A 26,555-nucleotide genomic window follows, 5' to 3' on the forward strand; every position below is an offset into this window, starting at 1 on the left:
TTAGGCTATTTTATCTTATCAATCCTCATGAAACTTTGCTCTATTTCTAAAGGGACGGTTTGAAAAAAAACGATTTGATCTGTGAGTCCATGTAATGCCATTGAATGGCTGCCGCTCGGTTGATGTTTGAAAAAAAACATGCAACGATTGTGACATTTAAACCATACAACCCCCAGTATGTGTGTGTAAGAAAGCACTCTTGAGAGATGTTGTGATGTAAGTGCAAGGTGAAGTTCGCATGAGAAGTGGTGGTCCTCTGCTTTTCTGCATTAGTTCTTGCGCACATTTCTCAAAGCTGTTATGTCACGTGTCACAATGTCCTTCTCATGAACGCTCATATAACAGAGGACTGGAAGTAATGATTTATAGTTTAATAGATAGATAAAAGCAAGATGATGCAGTTTATTTGTCTTGTAAGGCAGTTAGTCCCTATCATGTCCTTAGTTAGTTAGCTAGTGGTTGGTTCACCCAAAAATGAAATTGATGTCATTAATGACTCACCCTAATGTCGTTCCAAACCCGTAAAACCTCCGTTCATCTTCAGACACAGTTTAAGATATTTTATGTTTTGTCCATGTCCAGAAAGGGAATAAAAACATCATCAAAGTACTCCATATGTGACATCAGTTAGTTAATTAGAATCTCTTGCAGCATCGAAAATACATTTTGTCCAAAAATAACAAAAACTATGACTTTATTCAGCATTGTCTTCTCTTCTGGGTTTGTTTTCAATCCTCAAATAAAGATTCAAATGGTCGTGAATCAGCGCATTGATTCATGATTCGGATCGTCATCATTTTGATTTCCTTTCTGGACATTGACAGTATAGTGTGCATACACTTGCATACGCTCTCGGTCTAAATATAGAATATTTTAAACTGTTCTGAAGATGAACGGAGGTCTTACGGGTGTGGGTCAACATTAGGGTGTCATTAATGACATAAATTTCATTTTTGGGTGAACTAACCCTTTAATTCAGGATCTTTGAATACCTGTGTAGATTTATTAAATATGGGTGGCTCAATTAGCCTGACAAGCCAGACCCACATCAAGATGTTTGGTCTGGAAACTCACCATAGACAGGGCTCAATCCGAGGGGCGGGATAAACGGTTGTCTTTCAAACTCCCTCTGCACGCTATAGGATAGCGCTACACCAACCAGAGCAACATGAAGGTGAAGCAGAGCTCGCTGACTGATTAAACATTCGCCGTATCCGGTCGGCTAAACTCCGAACACATCTTCCCTTTTTAAGAATGACTTCAGTGCCGCTCTTTGTTCTTTTCTCAGAGAAAAGCGTAACTCCAAGTCTTCCAGAGTCGCGGTCAGAGCTGATTCAAAAGACCGCCGCCGTTTGCCATTTCTATGTTTACTAGAAGCACGCAAGCGCAACTCGGCCGTCGTCATTATGGCCCCGCCCGCCGACTCTATACACGATGTGATTGGCCCGTCCAGAGTGAGGGGAATACAGCTCAGAAGGGTATTGAGAGTTCCTAGACGACACTTGCGGGCACATTAAATTTGCTGCCGCTAGGGTGTGTCTAGATTTCTAGGCTATGGCTCAGTGGTAGCACTGTTGCCTCACAGCAAGAATGTCCCCGGTTTGAGCCCTGGCTGAGTCAGGAGTCTTTTCTGTGTGGATTTGGCATGTTGTCCTTGTGTCAGCATGTTTCCTCCCGTGTTCCGGTTTCCTCCCAGTCCAAAGACATTCAGGTTAGGTGGATTGGATATGCCAAATTGTAGGATTGTGTGTGAGTGCGAGTGTGTCCCAGCACTCTCGGTGCTAGCTGGTATAAAACATTGAGGTAATTTAAATTATAATATTAATTTTTGGGTTAATGTAAAGTGCACAAAGTAATTGTGTTCTCAATAAAAAAATCTTATTTTTAAAGAAATGAATAGCCATTTTGGGGGAAAAAAACATCATCATGTATACAATTATGTACAGTGTTCTCACAAAACAGTAATCACCTCATGTTAGCTGAGAATTTGAGAATCCATGACGAGCCTAAAACTTTATTTCACTTCTCTAAGTAACCCCTCTATAATTGGACACTGCGCTCCCTGAATTAATGAATCATGGATGACTAGGCATTTCTACAACTTAAACAATGACATAACCTCCTTGTTCACACAGACTTAATGGAATCAGATTCATATGGTTGACCAGGTTTTCACAGTATGTCTCGTAGTGGCAGGTTTTCTCACTACTTTTCTCCTGTTTTTAATACTGTGAACACAGCTTGATAATTCAATCAAAAATCCCCCCAAAATCAGAGAGGGAGCATCTGATTCTCAGTAATTCTCAATGCTCAAATGGACCATTTTACTCAAATTGACCATCTCCTACCGAGAATGATAGAAAAGAAGAGAGCATTTGTCTTTGGTGCACATGATTAACTCCCTTAGGCACACAGTGCATTATGGTTTAAGTAGGCTTTAGAACCCAGAAGCTGTAATGTGCAATCACAAGGTTCTCAAGAGAAAGAGGTCTTTGATTAACCACTTACATTGAATTATTGAACCCTACTATTGTGTTGTGAACAAAAACAATTTATTGTGCTCCCTAACCGATTTGAGTTTAAGTGCTGTGCTCAAAGAGCCTGCAGTCAGTCAGTCCCACTCAAGTCAGTCCCCTTTCAGTCAGTCCCACTCAATGTTGTATCGATACTGGCCTATTGGGGTCTTACTTGGTAGATCAGATGTTGATAGCTGCATTAGAGAGTGGGCTATTGTACTCTGGAAAGGAAGATGATGCTGATCTCTCCCCCTCTGAACAGGTCGTTCTTGCTTAATCGGATTCAGAGTTGACAGCTATGCTTTTCAGGGCATCAGGCTCGATTGAAACCCTCCACCTTGTCCTGAGTGCTTGCTGTTGGATGATTGGTTCCTGGGTTTGGCACGTGGTTCACATCTGCGTTATACCCCAATGCCTTTTTTCCTGGAATTGCATGAAGAAGTTCAGAAGTCATGGAAGGCACCTTTTACTGCCTTAAGCCACTGCGCAGCCTCCTCCATTCTCACTACCCTTGACGGCGGGACCACGTTCGCGTCTCCTACTGAATGTCTATAAGACGGCAACTTTTACTGCTACGACTTGCAAAGTAGTAAACCCACGGAAATCGTCTGGCCCAGACAACATCCCTGGACAGGTCCGCAGAACCTGCTCGTCTGTACTAGCTGATTTCTTTGCATATATATATTAAATTTGTCCGTTTCACAAGCCTCAATTCCCATCTGCTTGAAGAGTACCACCATCCTACCACTGTCTAAAAACAATAAAGCAGGTTGCCTCCGTGACTTACGATCCGTTGCATCAGATTCCAGTAAGCGATCAGATGGTGGACTTGCGTCTAGGCACGACCACAATGCAGCCCTAAAGGGTCAGCAAAGACCGTGTCAACTAGGCTCTCCCTTGTGAAGACTTCCTTCACCTTCCTTCTGCACAGAAGAAAACGTTATCAAAATAATTGGAAACAACTAAAAATGCTGTATTTTGCAATCCAGACAGGTAATTTGGCTGAAAAACTGTGCCTGCGCAGTGGTCACATGCGTAGTCAGATGCGCTTGCCTATAGAATAAACACGTAATGCTTATGTGCATGCCATCAGCGTTCTCACAGATTCAGGTTTTTTTTTTACAGATGATAGCAGTATTGTTTCAAATATTTCAAAACCCGTTTCGGGGGTTTGCGTTCCCTAGCAATGCTGGGTTATCTTTAAGACGTCCAGCATTACGTGCTGACCTGATTACAGTATCGAGCCCTGATCTCTTTGCAACATTCCTTTAAATACCCAGAACCAGATCCAAAAACTCTTTCAAATGGAAACCTATGTTAACAACGGAAATTTGCATTAATCCAGTCCTATAGACCTCTATTGATGAAAGACCAAATGGCTGAAAGCCACACCCACAATACTAAGACAAGATATTTCTTAATGCTTAAAACATTGATTATCTTTTGGTTAACTTCTGTGGGGATGAGATCTTTGTACCAGTCGGACTGAGACATTTCAAACGATATCAAACACATATAATACTTTATCGTGGATTGACATTGAAAATACATCCAAAATTCCTCTGTTACAGTGTTATCAGCATGAGAGAGCATAGGAATTGGGGGAGAGGGGGTCAACAGAGAAAGATGTAGATTAGCTGATACTGAGGTGAGACTTGCATCTCCAATGGTGCGTAAGGGACAGTTCAGATGCTAATTTCCTTTTGTTTTCTGTTCCTCGATTAGACATCTGCTAGTTTTTTCCAGCCTTTAATTCCTTTACCGGTAATTTTAATGGAGAGCAGTTGATTTCCGGTGACACAAACGACAGTGACCATTGGTGTCTGGATGGGGCATATCCAGCGATGCCACAAAGTTGAGATCTGTTCAACTTTATGCTAATGAAGATCAGCTTTTGGGAGCGACAACAATAGGATTGAAGTCAGTTGAGCGCATGTGATCCATCACTCTTCAGTGCAGAGGCAGAATAGAGAAGCTCAATTTAGCAGTCAGCAACTGTCCTATAATTTATGGTATCTCTCTGTGCACATACAGTGGTGTGACCATACGTGGTTTTGTGAGCCCAGATAGACTGGCATTTGCCCTTTTGCTGCAGGCAAATACCTGCGATGGCAAAGAACACTAGCTGTTTCTGGTTCATCTTTAATATTAGGGATTTTATGTTCCGATTCCATTTATATTTAGACATTTCCTTCCAACATATGTATTTGTAGTGAGTTGTCTACAATATAGAGTAACGTCCTTATTATATACAACAATGTTACTGGGCAACCAGTAGTGGGAATGGCCACTAGAATGGCCACTAGTAATTTTAAGCAACTGGCGACATCGAACTGGCGAAGTCGCTGGTAGTGTGAATGCACTTTAACTGGTGAACCCTGGGCATGAGAATCCTCTGGGACCCTTCTGCACTCGGAGTCTGATGTCAGGTTCAGTCCAGTAGGTCAGCCTCTGTACTGTGCTTGGTGCCTGGTGTAAACTTTTAGATTTTTTTTCATTAGATCCTGATTTCTTCTTAGTTTCCCACCACTTTGGTGTTGTCATGGAGTGACAAGAAGTTGTCATGGAGATTCATTGATTAATCACAGGTGTTTGTCATTAATTACCCTCATTTAGGCTACTCTGTATTTAAATTGCAATCCTTTCTGTTCTAATTTGTCTGGTCATGTCAATACATAGCGATTGTGTTTGTTTCCCTGCCATTTTTGGATTACCTTCTGTGTCAAATTTTATGCCTGCCCCAAACTAAAGACATTTCTGACCGACTAGTAGCTGTCATTTTAGTCATTAGTCGACTAATTGCAGATTTATATCATTTAATTACTTAAATGTATATTGAATATATCAAAGCCTAATCTGCGTTCAAGCGCATGCATAAAGCTTTTCTTAAAGCAGTGGCAAAAGTAATGATTATAAATGCATCTGAAAATAGCAATGAGAAATTTTAATTTCAAGCTTTCTATACATTTCTATGAGGCAAGTGTACATTGAGTCTCGATTCATTTTTGTGACACGCTGCAGTTCAGGTAGAACATGACGGCAAAATGTTCATGATGTTTGTTTTCTTCCTTTTACAAAAGCACCTTTTCTTGTTATTGTGAGTTTACACATATGAAAGTTGACCCTTTACATTTTGGAATGATGTCTGTACTGCAAAATTCCAACCTCTGCACAAACACTTGGATATGCGCCTAATAATAGCAAACATTCATCTAGGTTAACATTAGAGTGAGCAGTCATGTAAAATTGGAAATTGCATGTTTCAAATGAGAAGCCATATTTAAGATTAATATAGGCAAACATTTGGATTACCTGCCCAACCAACATAGTGTAAACCACAAGGACCTGGCATTAATGAACTGTCCCTCACAAACTGTGTGACTTCACCACTTTTTCTGTGACTTACTGACTAATAAAATCTTGGTCGACTAAGCCTCTTATAGTCAACTCATATTTATTCGACTATTAAGGGGCACCCTTTTGTAATATTACAGCCTTTTGACCCTGTTCTTCATCTTCCTGTGATTTATACAACCCACTTATAACAATAAATACCCTGGAATTGTACTTTTGATATACTTAAAGTCAGCTAAATTGGAACAACTGATTTTGTGTTTAATGCTCTTATAGTAATCTAGGTTAGGGTGGGGTTAGGGTTAGTAGTGCTGAGGTACAACTACAGATATCCTTAATTATATTAAAGTGGAAAAATTGCAAGTATATGCTTTAGGTACGCTCTTATTGTATTGCATTTAAAGACTGATATTATACAGTAATCATTCTATGCTACAGAGAGGAAAGACCTGTGGATTACTGTAGCAGAGGCAGTGTCAGTGACGGGGTTATTTGAGTTGTGCTTTTATAGTAGCTATATTATTAATTTTTATATATATTTTAATTTGAATATAAAATATCATAATGTGGCCTATAATCTAGGACAAATCGAGTTTTATTTATTTTATTTTATAAACTAAATCCACAAAAAACTAAGGTGTATTTGTCACACACTGGCAATGTATACTGTAAAAAATTATATATTCAATAAGTTATGAAAACATGTGTTTTTAAATAGATTTAACTCATCAAAATAAGTTAAGAATTGTTAAAAAAAAAAATGATAAGCTATACAAGATGTAACTCAATTTTTAAGTCAGTTTAACATAATCTACGTTGAAACTTAAACATCCAAGTCGATTGCACTTACATTTTCAGTCTATGACTTATTTTATTACTGTGTAATGTGCAGTTTTATGAGTGGTTCTTTTTGATGTTTCAGGATGTTGCCTATACAATGTTACACGCTGATCATTATGTGTAATATTATTTTAATGCAGGTTTCATACTTAGGAACTGCACCGAGGATGGCTGGACAGAAATCTACCCATCCTATGAGAATGTTTGTAAGATTGTGGAATTGGACACCGAGGTAAAAACTTCACTTCACTTTGTTATGCTATATGTTTATGTTTATTACCAAAGATTATTAAAGTACATTTTACAAGAAAGTAAAACTATTTTAGTGTTTTTTATATATAAAAAAAAGTTTAATTCAGTTACTTGCCATTTCTGTGTTATTTTACTTTATTTAATGTGAATTTTTCTATCAATTTTTGAGTATAAAAAATATTTCTATAGCAATATTTCTTTTTTTCACTGTTAAACATCATTCTGTGTTTGTACTTGGTAAAATGTATAAATACGAAAGTAATGCTGTGATCTTGTTTCAAAATTAAATGGAGCCAATGGGTTTTGTTTTGCTCAAGTTTTCCATCAAATATATTAATATGCAATATGTACCGTAGTTAGTTTGACCCTAATTTCAGTTTATGGTCACTTGCACAGAAGCAAGCAGGGGCATTGGGGTACGTTTCCAAGATCCTGACCTGAATTTATTTTTTTTTCTCTCTTATTTGCAGTGTTTTTTTTTTTTTTTTTTTTTTTTTTTTTTTTTTAGGTTTTAAAACATAGTCTAAAGGGACTTTGCACTGTCACAGCTTCCTCTGCTCTGCTGTCAGGCCCATATTCTGCCACACGAGCATTTATGCAGATCCCATAGAGAATGAATTGAAACAGCTGCTCACCTTGCACCACACTTGGATACGTATGGTCAAGATTATTTGTTAATCTCTTTAGCCCTTTTTTGAAAACATCTTTCACATGTTTTACCTCTTTGGGTTCAGAACTTGAAAGACCACTTTGCTTTTATTGATGGGAGCTAATTCAAAATTATTTACTCACCTCAAAGCATAAATATCCTCTTGTCCCCCAGGCAATTCCTTTATATTATCTGTTTTTTATGCCAGTAAACCACAGTAAAATGTTATGAGAATAGAGACAAAACTGAAAAAATAGATTAGTGTTCCTAATGTTAACAAACCAATTAACAGTAGTTGAACCAGTCTGACAAGAACATAATCATCCCTCTCTCGAGTGCTAAATTTAATCTGCACTTCTTTAACTCTATAATCATAATGACTTTCAGATGTGCCTGCATCAGGGGAAGTAGCAATGGGGTTATAGATGCACCTGAAACATAATTAGTTGCATATGCGGTAATCCCAAAACAAGCTGACCTGCTTTTAATATTGACTTTATGCTTTATTATTAACAAAATGCAGGATGCTGAGGTAGGAATGTTTGCATATGCATATGATCCTGCATATCATCCTGTTAAGATGCCTTATTAATTTTTAAGACATCATTGGAAGCATTCCCCCTAGCTAAAAAAATATGTTCTAAGCACATTTAGTTAACACTCGGATTAAGTTATAAAAACAATATTTCTGAATGTTCTCTCAACATTACATTTAAAAAAAAAAATATGTTTTATTACATTTTGTAAACATTATAGGAGCGCTACTATTGAATTGTCACACTGTAAAAAAATAAAAAAATAAAAAATCAGCCGTAATTGAAACTTTTCTAGTGACTGATCACAGCTAAATTTTTCAGAGAAATTCAATTTGGCAAACTGAAACATTTAGATGTAATCAATCACTAGAAAAGTTTCGATTGGAGACCTGATTTATTTTTATTTTTTACAGTGTATAACATTTGGAAAAAACGTCCAACATTTAGATGAACGTCCAACTAACGTTTCAGAAAAAAAGGTTCCATGAATAATGTTTTTGTGCTAACGTTTTGAGAACATTATTAAAAACCTGATGACTCTGAAACAAATGTTCTATCAATGCTACTGGAAGAATGCTTAGTCATACCTTTGAGAGAACATTGCCAGAACTTTAGCTAAGTTTCTGGGAATGTTCTTTGTTAGTTGGGCCTTTGCTGATATCCCACAATCCTCTGCACGCAGTTCACAGGTTGGTAGCAAGAATAAAAAGGGCCTCTGACAAAGCATTACATTTTATTTATAAGTTTCCATGATTCAATTATTTAAAATAAGAAAATGTTTTACATGTATACCATTTTTAATTAATTAATTAATTTATACTTTTTGCAACATGACTATTTATATTGGCTTGGCAGCTGCATTGAGGTTGTGACAAATATCAAACAACAGAATCAATTAAATGTTCTTATTTTCTTCAATTTTGCTGCACACTATCATTGCTTTAATACACTGATCAGATATAACATCATGACTAATGACGTTTGTTCGTTGGGGAAGAAGGAAGGAGACAGGGTCAGCTTACTGGGACTCGTGTGTTTATTTTATCACTCAACAACAAAAAAACAGTGCAATGTTATTATTCCGTTGCCGACCTCGCTAAGCCACACCCCCCATGCCCAATTCTTAATATTGTATTGGTCCCCCTTTTGCTGCCAAAAAAGCCCTGACCTGTCAAGGTGTGGAATAGACCCCCTTCAGGGGACTAGACCCCTGAAGGTGTGCTGTGGTATCTGACTCCAAGATGTTTGCAGCAGATCCTTTAAGTCCTGTGAGTTGTGAGGTGGAGCTCCATAGATCGTACTTGTTTAAGCACATCCCACAGATGCCCAATTGAATTGAGATCTGGGGAATTTGGAGGCCAAGTCAACACATCAAACTTGTTGTGCTCCTCAAACCATTCTTGAACCATTTTTGGTTTGCAGCGAGCCCATTATCCTGCTCAAAGAGGCCAAAGCCACCAGGGGATACCATTTTCATTAAATTTTGTAAATGGTCTGCAACTGTTACAGCTGGTGCTTGCAGCAGGGATGAGGCAGGATAGGACCGCAAATTAAAGATGGATTTATTCAAGACAGGAACAGAAACGCAAACAAACACCATAACCATATAAAACGAACAATATAACAGACAAGGAGTGCTGAGAGCGAGTTCCAAAAGGAGTGTAGATGATGAAGACCAGGTGCAGGGAATCCATGGAGAGCAGGAAAGATGACAAGGAAGTGAGTTCAGGTGTGAAATGGGGAGTATAATGGGAACTGGAGTCTACATGTAACAGCCACAATGCTTGGTAGTACATGTCAAAGTAACATCCACATGCATGACAGGACCCAAGGTTTCCCAGCAGAACATTGCACAAAGCCTCACACTGCCTCACCCTTCGCTTTTCACTGACCCAGTTGTCTAGCAATCACAATTTGGCTCAAATTCTAATGCTTGCTCATTTTTCCTGCTTCTAACAGATCAACTTTGAGGACAAAATGTTTACTTTCGGCCTAGTATTTTCCACTCCGTGATGAAGAGATAATCAGTGTTATTCTCAAGTCGTCATAATGTTATGCCTGATTGGTGTATATAAAATATAAACATCCATATTTCAGACCTTATAGTGACTCATCTTTTTCTTCATTCAGCCCCATACCCCTATATGATTCATGAAATCCATACATTTCAAATTATTAAAGGAGCTGTATGTAAGAATTGTATTTCAATTAATCATAAAATAGCCCTGACATGTCACTAGACATCATGTTAATGATGTCATGTTAATTTCAAACACTTATATCACTGACAACAGTAGTCAGGATATTGTCATTTAAAAGTTGTTGTTGCAGCCCTCAACTGATGTTGACGTTGACATGTTGTGTTTTGGCCTGAAGCTCTGCCCTCCACTTATCTACCAATCCCGAAGTCAGTAGTGTTTCTGCATCCAGGTTGCCAGATCTGCTCTAGTTACCACAGCTGCAGCTACAAACCTCCTTTTCCTGCTGGATCCTGCAGTCTATCTGGCAACCTTTGAGTCGGGGGGAAGGGGAGAGGGGATACACCATACGTCATTTGAAAGTGATTGCAGTACCAGTTTTGGCCACAATCTTACATACACTTCCTTTAAATCAAATAAATTAAATTTAAAATGTAATTTTTAGAGTGATCAATTTAATTATTAAATTTAATTGTCACATTCAACAAAGTGGGAGAGTGTATGTAAGAACGAATTTATGAAGAATCTACACAGAAATTTGTTCCACCTGTGTGTCAAGTATATGGCACAATAATGTGAGGGAAAATAAGCAAATCAAAATCTTTTTATGTTTTATTTTTTCCCTATATTCCAGACAAGTTATTACTCCACATTCAAGCAGGTGTACACTGTGGGCTATGCTACCTCTCTGATTTCCCTCATCTCTGCCATCTTTGTGTTTACAGCCTTCAGGTACTGCTAGAATCCTCACTAAGCTCTTGTAACATCCCAAATGTCAGTATCTATTTTAAATGATTAAGAGTTTTGTGACTAATTTGTCGAATAATCAACCAATCAATTTTCATTCAAGGAAGTTCCACTGCACCAGAAACTACATTCACATTAATCTTTTCGCCTCCTTCATCCTGCGAGCCAGTGCAATCTTCATCAAAGATGCAATTCTTTTTGCCGATGTGAATCTGGACCACTGCTCTGTGTCAACAGTGAGTCTCGCCAACTGTCACAGAGTTTGTTTTTGTTATACGCATCATTTAAATGAATAAGCTAATGCATGCTATTCAACATGTCAGCGCTCATGCTCCCCATCAGCCTTGCAGTAAGTGAATGTATTGAGTCACAATGCATGATGCTGACTGCAGAATCCATCTTGAACAGTAGAGAACTTTCAAAGCTTTACATCATAGTAACACTCACTTCAATTTTTTTGCATCCATTTTCCGCCCGTCAGTATCAGCCGACTCATCGGTGCCTTAAAGGCACACTTTTCAAGATCTGCCTCCGCTAGAACTCAAACACCTTCTTTGAAGTATAAAAAACAATTCTTGCGTAGCTAACTCTCTTCTTCCCGTCTGCTCTGAGATGGTATTTGTGCTCTTTCTTTTCAACACTATTTAATTTCTCAACCCTAACATTATGCTGTGTTGAAATGTCTGAGCATAGCAACAATACCTTACTTTAATTTGCAGTGCAGAGGTCTTGAAATTTCCTACATGCTGTGGCAAATTTCTATGATCTTGTATTTTCTGTGAAACGATATGTCTTCTAAGGATATCTTGACAGAATTATTTCAGTGTCTTATAGTATATTCCTCCTTAGACCTCTTGCAAGGCAGCGGTGGCTTTCTTCCAGTTCAGCATCCTGGCTAACTACTTTTGGCTGCTGGTAGAAGGGATGTATCTCCAGACTCTTCTAGCTCTAACTTTTGTCTCGCAGAAGAAGTATTTCTGGTGGTACATACTTGTTGGCTGGGGTAAGTGGATACTGTAGCAGACTTAACAACATTTAGTTATATATGATGATTAAATATTAATAATGTACACTACTTGTCAAAAGTTTGAAATAATTAAATGTTGTATGTATTTGAAAGAAGCCTCTTAATACTCACCAAGGCTGCATTTATTCATTCAAAAGTACAGTAAAAACAGTAATACTGTGTAAGATGTGTATAAAGGAAGCAGGTAAATGTAGCTCAGAGAAAATTCAGTAATTTATAGGGAATTTCAAAAGAGTGACTTATTTGACAGCCGAGCAAATAATTCGTCCAGCATTCATTTGAACAGGCTCTAACTAACTCGGCAGCGGATATCCAAACTATATTGAAAACACTATTTATTATCAAGGTAAGATCAGTAGCCTAGAAATCTAGACGCACCCTAGCGGTAGCAAATAGAATCTGTCGCAAGTATCGTCTAGCAACTCTCAATACACTTCTGAGCTGTAAAAACCAAACTCTGGTCAGGCCAATCACATCGTGTATAGATTCGGCGGGCGGGGTTTAACATAATGATGGTCTAGTTGCGCTTGCATGCTACTAGTAAGCATATATGCTGGCAAACGGCAGTCTTTCGAATCAGCTTTGACCTCGACTCTGAAGGACTTAGAGTTAAGTTTTTTTCTGAGAAAAGAACAAAGAACGGCATTGAAGTCATTCTTAAAAAGGGAAAATGTGTTCTGAGTTTTGCTGACCGGATACAGCGAATGTTTAATATATCAACGAGCTCCGCATTCATGTTGCAGCCTACAACCAACCAGAGCAACGTGAAGCGGAGCTCGTAGCGCTATCCAATTGCAGAGGGAGTCTGAAAGACAACCGCTTATCCCGCCACTCAGATTGAGCCTTGTCAATGGTGAGTTTCCAGACCAAACATCTTGATGTGGGTCTGGCTTGTCAGGGTAAGACATTAAATTTATAAGAACTTAAGAACACTTATCTTTAAATACAAACAAGACTTTATTGATTATTCAAACACATAAAACTAATACCTAACACACACACGGTTGTTTTTGTGACATATGGGGACATTCCATAGACGTAATGGTTTTTATACTGTACAACCCGTATTTTCTATCCCCTTACACTACCCCTAAACCTACCCATCACAGGATTCATTCTGTTTTTTACTTTCTAAAAAAACCTCATCCTGTATGATTTAAGCATTTTGAAAAGTTGCGACATGGCCAATGTCCTCATATTTCACCCTGTAATACATATGTCATACCCACGTCATTATACATATTTTGTGTCCTCATATGTCACAAAACATGCCCAAACACACACACACGCACACACGTTTGTTTTCACGAGTTCACACTTACAAATAATTCAGATAGAATGAATGGAATGCGTATTTGGCGTGCTGTGAGGAGAGGGCTCCGAGCTTGGTATTTGGCCCGAACCCAGAGTACTCCCCGTGTGAGGTAGACAGGGTGGTGGAGGGATGCTGCATACTTTGTCATGGAACAATGGTGAGTTGACTGGGTATTTATGTGATCCTCCACTTGAGCTGATTGGTAGACATGTTGATTACTGATTGCTGACAGCTGGTTGGAATGACGTCATGATTGGGTAGATCATTTGAATGTGCTCCTCCAAAACTTAGTTTTTAAGAAACATAATTTTGTGAAATGTGGGGACATTCCATAGGCGTAATGGTTTTTATACTGTGCAAACCGTATTTTCTATCCCCCTACACTGCCCCTGCCCCTAAACCTACCCATCACAGGAAACATTCTGCATTTTTACTTTCTCAAAAAAACTCATTCAAAATGATTTATAAGCATTTTGAAAAGTGTCATACCCATGTCATTATACACATTTGTGTCCTGATATTTCACAAAAACAAGCACAAGCACACGCGCACACACACACACACACACACACACACACACACACACACACACACACACACACACACACACACACACACACACACACACACACACACACACACACACACACACACACACACACACACACACACACACACACACACACACACACAGACACACACACACACATTCACATTCGTTGCAGAAAGGAAGAAAGTGAGGAAAGGATGAGTATCCTCCTGGAGGTATTACTTGCATTTGTAGTTCATGTCTTCTTTGAATGGGGATACCCTTGGTCATTGCTAGAGAGGGATTTCCAGGTTCTTTGATTTGCTGACGGTCTTGTCGTGTCTTTGATTGACGTCTTGGGAAGCCAATCACATGGTGTGATGTCGGATGGATAGAAAGTCTTGTGGATTAAGGTTTAAGGCGGTTAAAACACGAGTTGAACATGAGACTCAACAAAAAGAAAGTAATTGAAAGTACAGAATCTAAACAGAAAGTACAGTTAAGACACGATTTCTATTTTAAGAATACAATAAATTTTACACCGATTTCAATCAAGCCATCTTCTGAATTATGAGTATATACGATCATACCGATATCAAGCAAGGCACACTTTCAATCAACTTTTTAATGATTATAACAATTAGATGAGTTGTGAGTGAGTCTAAGCATAATGTTTAGGTATATTGGTTGTAGACATGATATAGAATTATGCAGTAGAAGAATGATTGATTAAAAGTCTGGCCACCCCCATTTTTTTCAGTCTTTTTAACTTCAAAAACTGATTTCAACTGCTGTTACTCTGAATTCATTTAAAGGATTTTGAGAAGAAGATCTGTTTTGGATCTTTCTGTGCCCTCTCCAAACCAATCTGTCTTTTACAAACTGCCTGTGGTTTACAACACTCTAATCTCTTTCGAGCTTGTAAAGGCCATAAAATACTTAGCTGGGGGTTTTGTTAGTGGATGGAGCCCTCTTCTTTTATGGTCATAGATTGTTGATTTTGGTGTTGTTTTATGTGTGGAATATGTTTGAAGGAATCATCTGAAATCCATTTGTGTCTGGTGCGCCCTCAAATGCTACCACTGTTTTCTATTTTAATATATTTTAAAGACCCCTGTGGGGAAAATCTAGTTTTTTTTATGTTGTTAATATGTCTATAGCCCTATTTTCACAGAAATTACCCAGAACAATTTGTCCCAGAAACTCATTTTTTTCAGAATTGCTGCTGTCTGTATTCATCGCTGTCTACTGTGAAGATTAGTCTGGTAGGACTGTGCACAACTTTCCAGTTTCCACTGGATTTCGCCCTCTGCAAATAAACTTAATAAAGCCTGAATAAAGCCATTGGTCAATGGTCATATTCTTTAAACTTAAATAAAATGCTGCGTGAACTCAACCAATCAGCATGTTCAGCACCCAAGTCCAACCCCTGAATGTTCCTGAACTTTGAAAAAGTATTACCTTGCAAGCAGGGACATTTTGAGGGGGACATTTTTTCCCAGAATTTTATTTAGACCCTGGTTACTGCGGTCGAAACACACCAAGTCCCCAATTCCTGGGGAAAGTTCCTGCGGTTTGAAGTTTTTTTTTGTTGCTCTCTATGTCACATATATTGTAATCTATCCCGTCAATGTGGGGGCAGGTTCTAATTTTCCTAATTATTATTATTTATTTTTTTTGAAGACAGTTGTCTGAGTCTGAGATGGCAAACAGGAACATGGTTTGTTTAATATTAGCAACACATTATAAGCTGTTTAATAACGAAGTCAAGCAAAAGGTTATCGTATTACATTTACAATTAATCATTTAGCAGACGCTTTTATCCAAAGTGACTTACAAATGAGGAGAGCAATAGAAGCAATCAGACAAACAAGGGGCAACAGTATGCAAGTGCTGTAACAAGTCTAGGTTAATCTAGCACAGTACACATACACTTTATATATATATATATGAGTCGTAATGTGTGCTTTTTTTCAGCGTTGCCGACCACCCTTACCTCCGCATTCTGGATCAGTCGTAAGGGTTTGATAAGGCATGCCGGAAGGCCAGCTAGAAGAGCATTACAGTAGTCCAGTCTGCAGAGAACAAGAGCTTGGACCAGGAGTTATATAGCCTGCTCTGAAAGCAAGGGTCTAATCTCCCTAATGTTGTATAACGCAAATCTGCAGGACCGGGCTGTTGCAGTAATGTGGTCAGTGAAGTTTAACTGTTCATCGATCACAACTCTGAGGTTCCTGTCTGTCCTGGAAAGAGTTATGGTTGATGAACCGAGCTGAATTGAGAATTTTTTATGAAGTGCCTGGTTGGTTGTGACCACAAGTGGTTCTGTGTTTGCCAGGTTGAGTAGAAGGTGATGAGCCTTCATCCAGCCAGAAATTACTGTGAGGCAGGCTGCGATACGAACACCAACTGTAGGATCATCTGGTTGAAATGAGAAGTAGAGTGTCATCAGCATAGCAGTGATAGGAGAAGCCATGTTTCTGAATGACAGATTCTAATGATGACATGTAGATGGAGAAGAGAAGTGGTCCAAAGACTGAGCCCTGTGGAACTCCAGTAGCTAGATGATATGACTTAGACACTTCACCTCTCCATGACACCCTGAAGGACCTACCTGAGAGGTTAGAATTAAACCACTGGAGAGCAGTTCCTGAGATGCCCATCTTCATAAGAGTTGACATGAGAATGTCCGACATTGTAAAGAGCAATACTTAAAACATATTACCATTCTCCTATGTCGACTTGCATACGAGCCTGTATAATTCACTCTTCCATTTCTTTTTGGTTCAAACATAAACCAGTATTTTTTCTGCCATTATGCAGCATTACATAAAAGCTATTTAATGCTATTAAGACATAGCTTTATTTCCTGTGCAAAAATTATTAAAATATGTAATTTTAGTGACCAAAGATGAGTTTTGTGGGATTAAATTATTCAATACAGTGGGAATTTATTTAATACTTATTAAAAGTATTGAATACTTTCTTGTTATGGCAAAGCTGAATTTCTTCAGCATCACTTGCTCCTTCAGAAATCATTCTAATGTGCTTATTTTGACCCCCCCCCCCCCCCCAAAAAAAATCTTATCATGTGATGAAAATACAGTTTTTTTTGCTGTTTAATGTTGAATGTACCATTCTAAAGTTTAAGTAAGATTTAAAATAATAATAAACAATAATTTTAAGCAAGGATAAATTAAATTTCAATTTAAAATAAATTGTGTTCAAATAAAACAATCCTTTTTTTAAACAGCAAAAACTGTTTTCAACACTGATGATGATAACAAAGTTAATAATAAAGCACCAATAATAATCATAAGTATTAATTGTCAATAACATTTAATTTATTATATTCACAGTATCACTATTTTAATCAAATAAATAAATGCAGCCTTGGTGAGCATAGGATTCTTTCAAAAACATTAAAACAATCCAAACTTTTGACTGTTATTATTATTATTTTATGTTTTTGTAATGTAGTGTAGTTGCATGATAGTATGTCCTTATTATGTGTGTAATGTTCCATTGGTGACACCTGTAGGCATCAGATGGAAAATTCCTGGTATTTTCCCAGGAAATCTGGGATATTAAACCTACCATGGTAATATTTCAACAGAGTAACAAACATGTTTTACAATTTCATGACATTTTATTTGTATCCTCTAGGTCTACCAATCCTAATACTGATCATCTGGGTTCTAGCAAGGAATTTTTTTGATAACAAAGGGTAAGTCCAGTTTGATCTCGTACAGACAGACTTTATGTATCTGAACGTAACATTATACTATATACTGCATAGATTTTTGCACTGGTTCTGAAAGTGCAGATTCCATACAGGTGTACTCATAAATAATTATTGCAGGTGCTGGGATGACACAGATGTTGCTTACTTTTGGTGGATTATCAAAGGACCAATCACCGTATCTCTTCTGGTATGCATTAGAGTAAAACACAGCTGATTTGATCATATACTGTAAATGAGGCTATCTGGACTAAAGTGGAAAACATTGGTTCACCGTGATTATTCCTTTTTGGATACAAGTATCACACAGTGTTGATGTGTACCTTAAATGAGCTTCTTCTTTCATCTATTATACAGAGACACATTCTTGCTTTTTTTTTTTTACAATCTAGATCAATTTCTTCATCTTCATAAATGTGATCCGGATTCTTGTGCAGAAGCTGAAGTCTCCAGGAATGGGTGGCAATGATACAAACCACTTCATGTAAGGCCTGAAATGCACACTCAAAGAATATAAAATATAAAAACTAATATAAAAGTGTCAGTGAAAATTGCCCAATACTTGTGGATCCTCTGCACACATGCTACTAAATTAATGTGTTATTGTCATGTTGAAATTCATGAGATGCAAGTATCTATTCCTTTTTAGAGAATGACTTGTTTTTTTTACTCACACATGTAAATGCTTTTATTTACAGCCATACTGTTGCTCATTACTCAAAAATTCTCCTCAAAATGAAATTGCATTTTTTGTTACTATTCTGAAGTAATGCTGATCTTTGTGTACTTGTAGGAGACTGGCCAAGTCTACTCTTTTTATGATCCCTCTGTTTGGCATGCACTACATGGTATTTGCCTTTCTGCCAGAGAACACTGGAGAAAATGCTCGCCACTTTCTTGAGCTTGGCCTGGGCCCGTTTCAGGTGTGTACACCAACCAAAACCTTTAACAAAATGCATCCAAGGTCAAAAAACACATTTTGGATGTGTCTCTTTGTGTATCTGACAACATCTATCTGAGGGCTTGGGCTGCATTTAACTCCACTTTTAGACATGCACTCGCAAACTTCCCTAAGCACAATGCTTGACAAAACTGGCCCCCCAGCAATAATATCCGCTAACAAAGCCAGATTTTTTTGATAGCGGCTGGTTCTGAAATATATCTGTCACGATAGTGTAACGGAGGCCAGCTAGTGAGAACTGTGCAGGTAAACTCCCCTTTAGCATTTAGCCTCATTGTTAGAGCATCAGACTCCACACAGAAAGACCCTGGTTCGAGCACCACTTTGAGCGGGTGTAGTGAACCAGAGAAATCACAATTTGCCTTCAAAAAAAGTATGAGAACATTTTTATGTTTTATTTATATTGATATTATATTCTTTACTAGACACACCTAGATTGGTTAAACCCAGCCTGATCTACCGGCGATTTGATTTCACCTGACAACTCAGTCTGGAAACCTGTACATTCTTTTCTATTGCTTCTGTTACGCCCGTTTCACACCGCAAGCTTGAGCGGCGCGTGAGCAGCGCGTAAGTAGCAGTGAAGCGGTGGTTTCGGCGGCGAGCCTATTTTTGCTGCGCTGCTGACGCTCAATTAAAGTCTAAGCACACTTTTAATGGACAAAATAACCATGATTTCACACAAAAAGTGTTTAAAATGCCCACAAGAAGCAAGTGTAGTGTATTTTAACAATAACTGGAGTATGTCAGAAAAGAAAACGAAGAATAAAAAATATCTGTAGAAGATTTACCCATTTAAACTTGAACTTTTTTTTAAACGTTTTAATTATTCAGTTTGGGTGAAAGTATGGTTATGATTATAAAAAATTAAGTAAACGAGCCAGAAAATGTAATAAACTTTCTTTTTAGTTTAGTATGTAGCACTCGGACAAGTATATATAGGCTCTAGTAGCTGCAGTCAAGGTGTAAAGTGAAAGCACATGCACTTTTGATGGAAAAAATAAATAACACAAAAATCACTCAAAATGCACACAAGAAGCACATGTGGTGTGTTTTAACTGGAGTATATCATTAAAGAAAACGAAGAATAAAAAATATCTGTAGAAGATTTACCTTTAAACTTGTTTTAATTATTCAGTTTGGGTAAAAGTATGGTTATGATTATAAAATGTAAAGTAAAGTAGCCAGAAAATATAATAAACTTTCTTTTAGTTTAGTCAGACAGCTATAGGAATTTGTAGCATTGTGGGAGCCTCTGCTGTGATGCTGTACAAACACTTCCAGTGTGAATACTCTCGCGTGTCTGCAGCTGCAGTGATGGTGTAGTTACGCTGAAGCGCTGCTATAGCGCTGCTCACGCTTGCGGTGTGAAACGGGGGTTACACTTTTGCGGGAACCATTAACAAGCCGGTTTATCCACCTGGCAAGCTATTGGCGGGTTTAACACGATGACTGATAGAGAAGCGATGGATCGTTGCCAGTTTATCACGCCTCTTGTGGTCTGATTGGTTGAAGGACTATCCAATTGTGTACAGAGTCATTTGAATCATGTCAGTTGATCATGCCTTTTGTGCAGTAGAAAATACAGAGCAGACTCCCCAGACAATTGTTCAGTCTTAAATTGAGCTTGGTCTGGTAATAGCCAGACAAAGACACACCGGCTTTGCATTCGCAAAACTAGGTAGGATGAACATTAGTTGACTTTTCTTCTTTGTATGCCCTATTTTCGCAGTCGACTTTCCTCTTTAGACTCTTTGATAGTGCCGTTTTCTATCACCAGCTAGCTAAAATGTTGACATCACTATGCATGAGACCTCCAGCATGCAAACAATAAAAAAAATAAAAAAATCAGTTTAGTATGTGTCATGTCAGGGAATGGTAGAAAGGGAGCGAGGACTCAAGTGCAGGAAGAAATCAGATTTTATTTAATGATTAAAAAAACACCACAAACAAAACACCCAAGAGGGGGAAAACCATACTTGACTAGGTCCAAACACAAGGGTCAGGAACATAAAGCAGGGAAGGGAACAGGAGACACTGATCATCCGTGGGAAAGTGAGAAAAGATCAGGAAATCCAGTTCTCTGTAGAAACGAAGCCGGGCAACCCACACTGGATGATCCTCCGTGAAGACGGGCAGACCAATCCACAAACTGAAAGGGCTCAGAAAACGACCAGGAGACAGCCATGAACACAGAAAAGAAGACAACAATCCAGCACAGGACACCAAACACAAGGAGACTAAATAGGGAACAAAGAAGGCAGGTATTGAGGGATAAACGGTAGGGCAAATCAATCAATAATCAGACAACAAGAGGTGTGTGGTCAAGATAATAGACAGGAGAGCACATGGCACAATGATACATGACAAGCCATGTGCTCGCACCAAACATGACAAACACAAGCACATGGCCAGCAGTCACAAATACTGACAAGACATGAGACAAGAAAGACATGTAACAACGTGAGGATGCCAAGGAATAATTCTGAGTGTAAAAGTATTATGTTAAATAATAATTATTACAATAAGTAAGGCTCCATTTTGTAACAAGCAAATTTAAATCCACATTTAATTATTCACAATATAGAAAGAGGAAATAAAACTGTTTATTAAGTGCATGACTCAAACATGCCATTAATGGGCTTATTCAAGTCCTCTTTTTTGTTGTTGTTATTTTTAAATCATTCCGCATCTCCGACATATGTGTGTTTTAGCAAGGCAGTCTGTGTGGCAAGTTGGTGAATGATGATACTTGCCAGGTTACATGTCACTACTGCTTTATTCATTTATCCAGTTTTTTTAACATAGTAACGGCTCACTACTAGTTACAATAAACAATGTAACAGTGTGTCAGGCAATTCTAGTTGAATTTTATACCTTAAATTATCCTCTTACTATATTCTGGCTCACCATCTAGGGTTTTTTTTTTTGGCCTGATGCCAAATATACTTGCAGACCCCTGGCTTATTGGGTTCCGTTTAAATACATTGCAAAGGTTCCGTCATGCAACTGCACCAGTGCAATGTAAGCAATGATGTACATCTGAGTGAATGAGATGGAGTGAATTTAGCGAGGGAAGTGCATAAAAAGTTGGATTTAAACACAGCCGATGTTTCAATTCAGAAAAGTAACCGTTATAAATATGACCTTTATTCCTTGTGAAGCACCGAAATAGTAATATAATGGTTACTTTACTGAAATGAGGCAACCTCAATGACGTATGCAGCCAAAATGAGACGCATCTCTCTTTCTGAGAGCCTATAAATTATATAATATAATTAATATAATAGAATATACTTTTTTATGCACCCTTACCGAATGACTGTAATGTTGTGTTTCTGTATATCTCAGGGTTTTGTTGTGGCTCTGTTATACTGTTTTCTCAATGGAGAGGTAAGACAAATGTTTTTCCTAATTGGAAATGTGTACAACAGGAAAATGCATGCATTCAAAAATGCTCATGAATTTGTTTGCATTTCAGGTACAAGCAGAACTAAAGAAGAGGCTGTGGAAATGGCAGACACAAAATTATTTGAGATACAGTAAGAGAAGACGAACCCTCTTTACAGAGAGCAGCACAGTCACACAAATCTCAGTTTTAGAGAAATCCAGCCCTAAAGAGCTGCCCTTAACCGAGTCCCACAACAGTGTGTCAACCATCTGAAATCTTTACAATCCATCTCTTAACCAGGGTTCTTCAACTCTGCTCCTCGAGGTCCACTTTCCTGCAGGGTTTAGTTTTTGAACCTAATCATTTTCAAATTTCAAACTCACCAGTCTGTAATTTTCCGGTAATCCTGAAGATCTTGATTAGCCTGCTCAGGTGTGTTTGATTAGGGTTGGAGGACAGGAGACAGGAGGACAGGAGTCCATTAAAGGACAGGAGAGCCAGAATTGAAGAACCCTGCGCTATGCCATAAGACACAAGGGTACAGGCGTCTCAATCAGCTCCAAGCTTGTGAATCTGTAGGTATATTGTCTACTTGAATTTGGGCACTAGGGTAAGGACAGTAAAAGACCCTGGCTCACTACACATTGGGTCACTGATTTCCGCCAATGTGATGCTGTCTTCGTTGTACAACATGCCCCCTTCATTAAATAGGCTTTAATTCTTAAAAGCCAGCAGGAATGTGACAGACCTGATGGATAGGGTTAACTCATTCCAAAGTCTCATTCCAAACATCACTACTGGGATTTATGAACAACAGCAGAGCTAATATCTTGCTGACTTTATTTTTAATGCTATATAAAGTACATTAAACACTTTGCTTGTTACATATACATGCAATTTTCAGACATAAATAAATATGAATGTTAGCTATATTATGTTCATTACCTGCCTAGCAATGTTTATGCTGAAATAATGCAAAATATACAAAAAAATATGCAAAACCTCTATTGCGTGTTGTGAGTTGGCTCATGTGATTTAAGTTTCACACTTCAGAACTTCCGTAGTGAGCATCAGTAGTCTACGGTTTTCACGGTGCACTGTGGGACTTTATAGGGAACAAAAGTGTCAGTGCCTTGGAAGGATTCTGGGATTGAGACAGCCCTTAAAATGGCCGACACCCTGATCAGTGCCCTGACTAATGAACTGGGGAGCTGATTGAGACGTACCCCAAGAAAAAAATTATAGAACATTTTCAAATTCATGCAAATTCAAGCATTATAATAAGGCTATAAAAAAGAAATACTACTTTTTTCAACACATCGCTGAGGCGAGCATTTAACTTTATGCTAATACTATAATTATTTATAACCCCAAAAGCCCAAATCATATTGTTCAGTTTCCCTGACTAATTTAAATGAGATGGTTGGCACTGACTATTTACACATCAAATTCCAATACAGGACAGTTCACCCAAAAAGTAATTTACTAATTTTGTGATCTCCATTGGTGATCTCCATTGTGGATAAGGACAGCTTGCCTTTTCTTTTTCTTTTAAAGGTCCCGTTTTTCATGTGTTTTTGAAGCTTTGATTATCTTTACAGTGTGCAATATAACATGAGTTCATGTTTCGCGTGTAAAAAAACACAGTATTTTTCACACAATTTGCTTATCTATACTTCAGTTTTCTCTGTCCTAAAAACGGCCTGATGAATTCCTTGTTCTATGAAGTCCCTCCTTCAGAAATACTTAACGAGTTCTGATTGGGCCAGCGTTTCCCGTGTTGTGATTGGACTGCAGCTTAGCGCACTTTGCCCGGAAAGGTCCCGCCTCTTACCATAACGGGGAGATGCAAGTGCTGAATGCGCGCTCTTCTCCACGTGAGAGAGCAACAAGACCCCGCCCCCTATTTTGCGTGTTCTTGTGGGCGGAGGGTTAGTCAACAAACGGTTCTTATTGACGTCATTACATCCCAGCACTTCCTGCTGTAGTCCAAACCGGCTGTTCGCTGTAGGCTTTGAAAGGGAACAATATCTCGCTTGGCATTGAACTTTGAGCTTTATAATTTCACATGTATTATTTATGCTCTAACAGCAACATTACACACTAACAAAAGTTTGAAAGATGGAATCGCGAAGAACAGGACCTTAAAAGAAACAAAAATGATGGTAGTGATTTAACTTTGTTAAACGTGTTGCTCTGTAGTTTGTATCTATCACTCCGTTTGTCCTTTGAGACTCATGGTCCGCCTGCCTTGAAAGTTGAGATCGCATAATGTATAGATGTTAAATACAGCTAATTGCCTTACAGTAAACAGACCTCATTTTAAAATCTTCACATACAATAGCTATCAAATTTAAAATGAGGAAGGTATTTTTATATTCATAAAGGCATTCATATTCTTCATCTTTTATTTTGTATATTGTGTTTCAAGGCACCATTTTGCACAGTGCGCTGTATGTGTGTGTGTGTGTGTATGTGTGTGTGTGTGTGTGTGTGTGTGTGTGTGTATATATATATCTATATATATATATATATATATATATATATATATATATATATATATATATATATATATATATATATAAGAAATATAAAAAAATTTACTGGGCTTACAAAGTATTTTTCTTAAATAGCAGGTATTTTCAAAATATTTTATTCATTATAAATTAAACTGATTTGATTTAATTCAATAAATAATTAGGATTTGTTGAAAAGGAAACCAATATTAATAAAACAGTAATCAATCTTAGTACAAAGAGACTTTACAAAGTAGATACTAATAAAGATGATTAATGGTCATGATGTGTAGTTATAAGTGTAATATTGAATAATACTGTTTTGAAAATGGCCTGTTTAAGAATCCTTCGCAGTGCACACACATCTGGAGCACTAGACTGTAAAGTTTCTTGTTTGGTAAAAATGTTATATGGTTTCAACATGTTTTGTGCTGCAAAATGTATTTGTAAATATTCTTGTATGTTGTGGATTGTAGGCGATCTAAACTATGTTTGCCAACATTTGTACTCGGTTATTTGGTGGTTTGATTTATAAATATAGTTTAATTGATATCAGTGTTCAATTTCATTACTAATAATCCCAACACCACTAGTGCTATTAATTTAAAAAAAAATGATATTGCAAAATGAGTTTGTTCATTTTCAGTCCTTTGTGAGTCTCGATAGAACATATGTTGGCTATGCACACACAGTAGTATACATAGGCTGTATAAAGTTTGAATGTACTACTGTAATGTCAGTGCTATAAAAATGTGCAATAGTTTTAACTCAGAACAACCCATATGTTTTTTATTTATTTCTATCACAGCATTTATTTTTGCTCAGTCATTATTTCAGACAAGAGCACATTTTACAGGGACCATGAATTCAAAACCATCTAATTACAAAGAAGACTGTGACTTTCTGACATTGTGCTTATAGCATATGCTATGCTAAAATGTATTTATTCTCTGATTGTTCTTTTCAATATTGTGTTGTAGCTGTATTGTCTATATATTTCTATTCCAAAAACATTATTTTGTCTTAACTCTTTCCCCGCCAGCATTGCCAACCACCGGCAGCATTTAAAAAATATATTTTTCTCAAAATGTTTATGGCCCTTGATTCCTTGATTCATTTTTTTATAAACACTTGAATGCGTGTATGTTTCATTTAAAGGGGGGGTGAAATGCTGTTTCATGCATACTGAGCTTTTTACACCTTTAAAGACTTGGATTCCCATCCTAAACATAGACAAAGTTTTAAAAACTAATGTTGGACGTTTGATGGAGTATTTCTGTGTTAAAAATACTCCTTCCGGTTTCTCACAAGTTTCGGCGAGTTTTTTTCCAGTATGGGTCTACTTGACGTTAAATAGATCGGAAGGTCCTTGTATGGGCCGTACGGGCTCTTCTCCCGGTAGGGTGCGCGCGCGCGTAACTAGAGGGAGAGAGAGGAAATGCACGCTGTAAACAGTCTCTCAGGTGCAGATCCAGTCGTCCGTGAACACTTATGACGCGCCGCGCTCCACTTTATTCCTATGGGTGACGTCGAGCGACTTCAACGCTTCAGCACAGCATTCCGGGAAGGCAGCGCTGCATTTGAACCGATTTGAACGCAGAAATGACGGGAAGCTTCAAGGCATCGCTTCAGTCGCGTCTCATAGTGGATTTACACCGTCACTGCTGTCACAGGACTTCACCAAATCATACCAAAGAAGTGTGTTTTTGACAGAGCGGTCCCAGCGATAAAGGTTCGGTCCTGCTTTGGAAGCAGCCGGTGAGAAAATTAACTTCAAATGTCTCTGCTATTGGCTACCGTCGCATGAGTAAACATCAGTAAACAATACGATCGCGTGCTTCATCATTCAAATGCGCTAACGGTTACTCCATTGTTGTTCTGTATAACACTAGTCTGACTCTGACGTGCAAAACCGTTTTGCTTGCTACCTCTAAGGTCTAGTCACATACAATAGTCCATAAACCGAATCATGTCCTCATAAA

General features: G+C 38.0%; 1 protein-coding gene across 1 annotated transcript in view; it reads left to right on the forward strand.

Annotated features, from left to right (window-relative positions):
* Window positions 1-24,527, forward strand: part of ghrhrb (growth hormone releasing hormone receptor b) — a 42,228-nt gene extending 17,701 nt beyond the window's left edge. The window contains exons 4-13 of the mRNA XM_067459839.1: window positions 6,851-6,942; window positions 10,980-11,077; window positions 11,196-11,328; window positions 11,942-12,095; window positions 17,630-17,690; window positions 17,826-17,895; window positions 18,098-18,189; window positions 18,499-18,628; window positions 22,018-22,059; window positions 22,148-24,527. Coding sequence (XP_067315940.1) covers window positions 6,851-6,942; window positions 10,980-11,077; window positions 11,196-11,328; window positions 11,942-12,095; window positions 17,630-17,690; window positions 17,826-17,895; window positions 18,098-18,189; window positions 18,499-18,628; window positions 22,018-22,059; window positions 22,148-22,330 — 1,055 coding nt within the window. The 3' untranslated portion in view covers window positions 22,331-24,527. The remainder of the gene's footprint in view (window positions 1-6,850; window positions 6,943-10,979; window positions 11,078-11,195; window positions 11,329-11,941; window positions 12,096-17,629; window positions 17,691-17,825; window positions 17,896-18,097; window positions 18,190-18,498; window positions 18,629-22,017; window positions 22,060-22,147) is intronic.
* The last annotated feature ends 2,028 nt before the right edge of the window (window positions 24,528-26,555 follow it).

This window comes from Pseudorasbora parva, chromosome 12, assembly GCF_024679245.1.
Source record: "Pseudorasbora parva isolate DD20220531a chromosome 12, ASM2467924v1, whole genome shotgun sequence".
Classification (NCBI taxonomy): Eukaryota; Metazoa; Chordata; class Actinopteri; order Cypriniformes; family Gobionidae; genus Pseudorasbora; species Pseudorasbora parva.